Below are 7,420 nucleotides of genomic sequence, written 5' to 3' on the forward strand. Positions count from 1 at the left end.
AATTAGTTAGGTGCAAACCAAGATCTTTCAAAATATCTTTCTGAAGTAATACAACTGTCAGAGGTACAATGACCCCATTTAGTTCAACAAAAAATCAATTGCTATTTTCATGATGCATGAGTCTTGGCATCTACATCAAGTCATTAAATGGTGAAGTCACTTTTTGCTTTTGCTGACCTTTGCATCTTAACAGCTTTTTGACCGAATGAACTTTCCCCCAGTATTCTGAACCTTTTGAGGAACTAGCCTGTGGTAATAACTTTTAGAGGAATTTGATGATTTCTTTACACGCTTAACAGAACACACAAACAACCTTGTGTTTGAAAAATCAACTCAACATAACATATATTTGAAATCCCTTTTTAGCTGCATGTAATGATGAACAAATTGTTGCATGTTTTAACTCATCAACTCAGAAATGTGTGCTAAAATCTTTATAATGGATTCTAAAGCCTTTATTGCTATAGCCCAAACTTCACGAGGATCATGAGTAAGCCATAATTGCAATAAATCCTGTTTCAGCTGTGAATTGGTTTCAAATGCTTTCAGCTGAGTCATGGTAAACTCTATTTACTGTGCTATCTGCTGCTTTGGTGTTGAAACTGGTAAAAAAAAGTTATGAAGCTTAATAGAAAATCTGTGTGTGCCCTGTCAATGACATCCGAACAATGTGCTTTAAACAGTAGGCCTATATATTTGAATCTGTCTCAAATGGATGATGTCAGAGAAGCAGGCAAAAAAGAAACTCCTCAACAGAGGTGGAGCCTGCTGGAGGTTTAAATACCAGCTGGTGGTGGATTTCAACCCAGAATCAACAACTGTTTGTCTGCTCTGTTGAGGGGAACTCACAGACTTTGATGATGAAGCACAATAAGAAGCTTGAGCTATATGCACCCCGATCCGAACAACTCGAACAGCTTGACTGAACTACTTTCGTCCGAAGATTAGAGAGGTTGCTGGTAAGAAAAGGTTGCTGGTAAGAGACATTGTTTGGACACAGACAGAAATTACATATTTTAAAACGTATTAATGATAATTGTGCTGCATAAAAACAATTTTTTTTCTCACAGTTGGACTGCATTTGTTACTATTCCGAGATAGCTCATATTCAAGCTAAAAATGTATAGAAGAATAACCTGAGAGCTTTTAAGTGACTTTTCTCAGAGCAGATGCAAGATATAAATCTGATTCAATTCCAAAGCACTGCCATTACCAGTGTTGTCTTGCATTGCCAGACCTATCACCACAGCGCTGTGAAGTAAGATCTGGCTATATCACACATACTGGATAGGAGAAAAAAAACACTCTGGGTTGTTTGCATTTCTTTAAACCAGTAACACGGTAACGTGAGCTTATATTTGCTGGATACATAAACGTAATTTGCTCTTGTGTATCGCCGTGTGCATAGGCTACTTCGTACCAAAACGTCCCATTTAGTAATTATGCCGTAAACATATTCTTAGTAAATCCATTCATTCACAGAAAAAGAACCAAGCAGGCCTGCTTTTTTGCACGATTCAAATTTTTGTTTCAACGTTTGGAGATTGAACGTGCCCCAGGCAAGTATCCTGGAAATGTACTTCCGTTGATCCAGACAACCAATTTTGTAACACTAAAGTATGCCTATTCTGAGTAAGATGCAAGTAGCCTGGATATTTTGTAAATGATTGTCAAGCTTGTTCAATTCATTCTATGAAATACTTATGGATGGTCACAGAAAATACAAATAAATGTTAAATAAATGTTGAAATGAAAAGTGCCTAGTGTCTATGCCCCATTCATTCATTAATTCATTCATTCAAGTTCGATTGTAACGTTTACACTGAAGAAACTTGAACTTAGCTAAAATAGGCTTCAGGAACAAAATACAACAACCATCAAACATAACGTGTGAGGAATCTGTTTCATATTTTGCCTTATCAATTAAATTTGCCTCTGCAGCATGGATGTATGCATGCAGTCAATTAAGAGCCATTCAGAGCACAACTTGGAGAACAGACTACTTTGATCGTTATTCAAGGGGTGTAAGCGGCACTGGAATGTAATTTTACAGTCAAATTAATACCAGACAGGTTTTTGATAATGAATCACTTGTTATATAATACTCTTTTTCAAGTAGAACCTCGAGCTATTTTAATAGAAACGGAAAAACAAGAATAAGTATGTCTTTCATAAATGTATAACCCCCCTACTCAGGAACTAAATGCACTGAACTGTTGTTGCTCAATGTTTTACCCGTCATCATCGCTCCTTCCTTTAGCTTAGCTGGCAGATGTGTCAATCATTACATCGCTGTGGAGATAGGTCTGCAATGCGAGACTAGCCAGTCGTCAACATGGATTGAACGGACTCTGACTGTTATCTTTCACATGGCAGGGCGGTGGAAAAGTAACTTATCTGACGGTTACATGAGTGGAATAAGCTCCTGTCCTCAGCTTCATCACATCAGGTCAGACTGGATAGGGAGAACAAACAAGATGTTAGCTGCTAACATAGCACGTTCGTCAGTTTCAATGAAACTTTGAGCTAATTTGGCCGTCTACGTTTACTGAGTTCGTGTACGGAAGAAGTAGTCAGAGAGAACCTAAATGTGCAGTTAAATGTTATAAGTAGATGTTTTCGTTAGTTTTTTTTTTGCTTTACATCTCGCTCTAACCAACGTGAAACTTATTTGCCACCAACTGATCCCGAAGAAAATGACTCATGTAACGTTAACGGTATCGTCAATCAAACAGGAGGTGACTGCTATTAACCATACTTGGTAATAAGCAGTTTCTTATAGTTGAACGTAACGTCATACATGTTATAGGTACTGTTTACGCTTTAACGTCACTGTGTTTGTTCACTGAAACTCAGTCGACCTATGAAATCATGTTGCTTTTACTAACTTACCTGAAACTATAAAATATTACCCAGAACTATAAAATATTACCCAGAAGTCGACCTAAAGATTTCCTATTTTCACAGATTTAATATGGGTGACATCATTAGAATATTTAGAATTGTTTTGGTTTAATTATTGTTTTTTTTGCCGAATTTAACACAACTACTTTTTTTTTTATTCTCAAGAGAAAGAGGAGAGAAGGCTAGCAGTGACCATGGAGACTGGATTTCACTCTCTCTTCACCACAGCTGGCCAGCTGCCTTGGTTGCTTCTGACTCTGTTGACATCATGGACAGTCTTGTGTTCAGCAGATATAAAGCAGACAAGATGGCCATTATATTCCCAGAAGCCAGTTCTTCTTGCCTGGAATGCCCCAACACAGGAGTGTGTCCCGCGACATCGCGTAACTTTATCTTTGGACCAGTTTGACATTGTGGCATCCCCCAATGAGGGCTTTGTCCGGCAGAACCTCACAATTTTCTATAAGGAGCGCCTTGGGTTGTATCCCTATTATGAGCGTGGTGGCACTGCAGTGAATGGAGGTCTTCCACAGCTTGCCAGCCTTACTCAGCACTATGAAAAGATGCCTGAAGGTTTGCAAAAATATATACGTGAGCCAGAGGCAAAAGGTTTGGCTGTAATTGACTGGGAGGAATGGCGACCATTGTGGATCCGAAATTGGGATGTTAAAGATATATATCGAAATAAATCTCGTGAAATGGTGGCCAAAAAGAACCCTAAGTGGACCCCAGAACAAGTGGGAAAAGTTGCACAGCAGGAATTTGAGCTATCAGCTCACAAATTCATGCTGGGGACTCTGAAACTTGCCAAGAATTTGAGGCCCAATCAACTGTGGGGCTTCTACCTGTTTCCAGATTGTTACAACCATGACTACATGAGTGGTCTGAAGAACTACACAGGCAGCTGTCCTGTTGTGGAGATGGCCCGCAATGATCAACTGAACTGGTTATGGATGGAATGTACAGCGTTCTTCCCATCTATATACATAGGTTCTGTACTAGGCTCTACAAATGATGGACGCCTCTTTGTCCGAAACAGGGTAAAGGAGGCGATGCGCCTGGCATCTGTTGGGGATGGATTAGCACGGCCTGTTTTTGTTTATACCCGCCCTACTTACATCAATCAGATGACCCTCTTAACTCAGGTTAGTTGGCTAGAGCAACATTTTATGTTGTACAGGAGGCTTATACATTCATTACGTTATCTATAAGTTCTGTTATTATTTAACCATTGGATGGGAGGATGCAGTCGCCAGGAGATCACACATTGCTATGGGTAGCACTCAATGAAATCAACATTCCATAATGTTACACAACGTCATTATTGTTTCAGCTTGGGCTGTGCTTGAGACTATGATAACATCACTGCCTTGAGATGGTTAGATAAAATACAGGTTAACATTATACTTTGTTAAAAGTAGGGGTGGGAATCACAGAGTACCTCACGATACGATACACCGCTCACAATACCGATAGTATCACTAAACAGAAATTCTGCGATAATCAGTATAGCGCTGGACAATCCTGTAATGATACATTATAATATCGGTTTAACTATGAATACAAAATGCCTGTGAAAAGATTTAAGTGCAGGTTTTCTCTCTTTATTCACTGCAAGTCCAAACTGTTAGAAAACTGTAGCACAGTTTTTCAGTCTGTAAATTCAAATTACAGAACTACAGAGCAACTATGGGTCCAGACTTTGGACTTAAACGTAGCTGGGGCTTCTCTTATTTTCCCCTTAATGCATTCCTCCATCCCGTTGAAAACCTCTTCCTCCTCGGCTAGTTAACTTTTGTTCACGTTTTCCTCGTTTGTGTTGAGCGCCACCTCGAGGAGCCATGAAGAAGCGACGCTGGGAGCAGTGAAGTCTATTTAGAGCGCCTTATTTTATTAATTAAAATAGCAATATTTGGCGCAGGCGTATCGATTCTCATATCGCACCAAAAAGGACAATGATATATTGATGTATCAATATTTTGTCCCACCCCTAGTTAAAAGTGTATTAGTTTAGTGACCATTTAAAATATTGACTGTAATGTTGAATGTTTGTTTAATATGTGATAATATTCCCCTCATTGTATGGTACACCACTGAACTGTTTTGTGTAAATGTTTTGTAGACAGATCTGGTCTCCACCATTGGTGAGAGTGTTGCACTTGGAGCTGCAGGTGTAATTTTCTGGGGGGACACCTCCTATGCAAGCAGCAGTGTAAGTGTCATACCCTCTCTGCTCATTTGATGCTGAATAGCCTTGTGCTCATTGATTTGGGGTTAAAATAATTTTCTTTTTTTTGCCTACAGGCCAGCTGCTCCATCCTGAATGAGTATCTTCAGGGACAACTGGGCCGGTACCTCATCAACGTGTCTACAGCAGCAGAACAGTGCAGTCAGGTGGTGTGTAAATCACACGGCCGCTGTTTGCGCAAAATACCAGACAATGATGTGTACCTGCATCTCAGCCCTGTAACGCACAGCATCACCAGTCAGGGTGGCCGACTGAAGGTTACAGGCGTGCCTGGCCAAGCAGAGCTGGCTCTTTTCCGCACACACTTCCAGTGCCAATGCTACAGTGGGTACAGGGGTGAGGCCTGTGCTCAGAAAGAAAAAGGGCAGAATAGAGCCTCCTCTGTCTTAGGGACCTGGCCTCTTTGCCTTTTACTCCCACTAGGACTCCTCACTCTGCTACACTGAGGAAACTGAGAAGCCCCAAACTATTCACTGCTTCTGCCAGCCCTGAAAAGGACAGTTCAGACTTTTCAACATAAAGGTGATAAGTTACTGCACATTAGTAATGCTGATGCATTGACAACAGCAGACTCTCAGACACTCCTGTCATTTTTTATTTATTTTTTTATTTTTATAATTTATCTCAAACAATCAACAATGTTGCAAAAGAAAAAAAAGAAAAATTAAAACCACAAAATAACAACACAAACAATCAGAATTTACCAAAGACCAACAAAATTAATAATAAAAAAAAAAAGGATAAGTTCGAGAAGGAGCAGGTGGACGCATACAGCTTATTAGGGTCCTTCCCCTACTTCACAATATTATTACAAAACAAATAGATATGCAAATCCAGCATACAATCTTTCAGGTATTACAATAACTTACAGCAATATACAACAATACCTTTACATTACAATTCCATTCCCATGTTTCAGTCTATTCCTTTCTGTATTGGTCAAGTATTGATTCTATTTTTGAACTGAATGATATTATGGCTCTGTTTGATGTATTTGTTCAGTCCATTCCATAAGGTCGCCCCACAAACTGAAACGCACATGCTTTTAACCGCAGTTCGTACAAGAGGTTGTTTGAACATACGTTTTCCTCTTAGATGATATCCCCCATCTCTTTCATTTAACATTGCGCGTATGTTACATGGTCAATTATTTTCTTTAATTTAATTAAATTTTTATTTTCTTAACTTTGAACGTAAATTGTGCAGTTTTTAATGTAACAATGTCCATACATTTCAGCAAAATGTGAATTCAAAAGCAGATGATTAGTGTGCTCATAATACCCGGTGTGATTTATTATCCCTATTGCTCTTTTTTGCAATGTGCAAATATTTTGTAAGGTGCTTTTGTAGGTATTTCCCCAAACTTCCACACAATATAACATATATGGTAAAATAAGTGTGAAGTACAGAGTATGTAGTGTCAGAGATCTCCCAGTATGCTTTTTATCCCAGCACACAGACCTATCTAACAGGAATATTTTTGTCTGACGAGCTCCTGCACTGGCAGAGCTCCAACCTCATGACCGCCTCCTGGAACTAATGTCCATCCATCAATATTGCAACTGGTCATTAACTTGTAGCAAATGATGTCAAAAATCTGATCTGTTAAAGGCGGCTGTCATGATCCATGCTGACCCTGACCTCCAGATGAGGAGATGCTGTAGGGTTGGGCGAAATGGAGAAAATCAGATATCACGATATTCTTGACCAAATACCTCGATATTGATATTGCGGCGATATTCTAGGGTTGACTATTGGTGCCTTAACAAAAATATCTTCACAGTTAGATTTTAGATAAATAATCATCAGTAATGTGGACATAATGTCTAAGTGGGAAAAAGGCAAATAGAACAGCTAGAACAGTCTGGTAAGTTCAGAAAAGTACATCACTTTACTGCAATGCAGCCTCTAAAACCAGTAGAAGACAACACTTATGTCATATCACGATATTACCATATCCAAAATCTAAGACGATATTTAGTCTCATGTCACGATATCGGCAATACAACGATAATATCGATGTATTGCCCAGCCCTAAGATGCTGTATACCATCAATCTACATTGAATGGGACTATAGTGTAAGTAGAGGATAAAATGCATTATGAAAAAAAGACTGCTTAACCTAAAAGTTTTTTATATATATTCTGCAGTTCCATACTGCTGTCCACTTCAAACATTATAGTTTGTATCTTTTGGTCGATTAAGCTGTTAAATGTTAGCTTTATGAATGAAATGTAAATAGTTAATTATGCCAGATAGTGATAAAT

General features: G+C 38.9%; 1 protein-coding gene across 3 annotated transcripts; it reads left to right on the forward strand.

Moving 5' to 3' along the window:
- The first annotated feature begins 797 nt into the window (after positions 1-797).
- Positions 798-5,945, forward strand: hyal2b (hyaluronidase 2b). Of its 3 annotated transcripts, none has more exons than XM_039798894.1 (4): positions 798-976; positions 3,070-4,049; positions 5,027-5,116; positions 5,209-5,945. In XM_039798894.1, the coding sequence occupies exons 2-4, from the start codon at positions 3,099-3,101 to the stop codon at positions 5,596-5,598; spliced, it is 1,431 nt and encodes a 476-aa protein (XP_039654828.1). In that variant the 5' UTR covers positions 798-976; positions 3,070-3,098; the 3' UTR covers positions 5,599-5,945. The 3 variants fall into 3 exon arrangements, with proteins under 3 accessions (XP_039654828.1, XP_039654830.1, XP_039654829.1); XM_039798896.1 differs by having other exon boundaries at positions 798-959; positions 3,072-4,049; XM_039798895.1 differs by lacking the exon at positions 798-976 and adding an exon at positions 1,023-2,449.
- The last annotated feature ends 1,475 nt before the right edge of the window (positions 5,946-7,420 follow it).

The sequence above is a fragment of the Perca fluviatilis genome, chromosome 4 (genome assembly GCF_010015445.1).
Source record: "Perca fluviatilis chromosome 4, GENO_Pfluv_1.0, whole genome shotgun sequence".
NCBI lineage: Eukaryota > Metazoa > Chordata > Actinopteri > Perciformes > Percidae > Perca > Perca fluviatilis.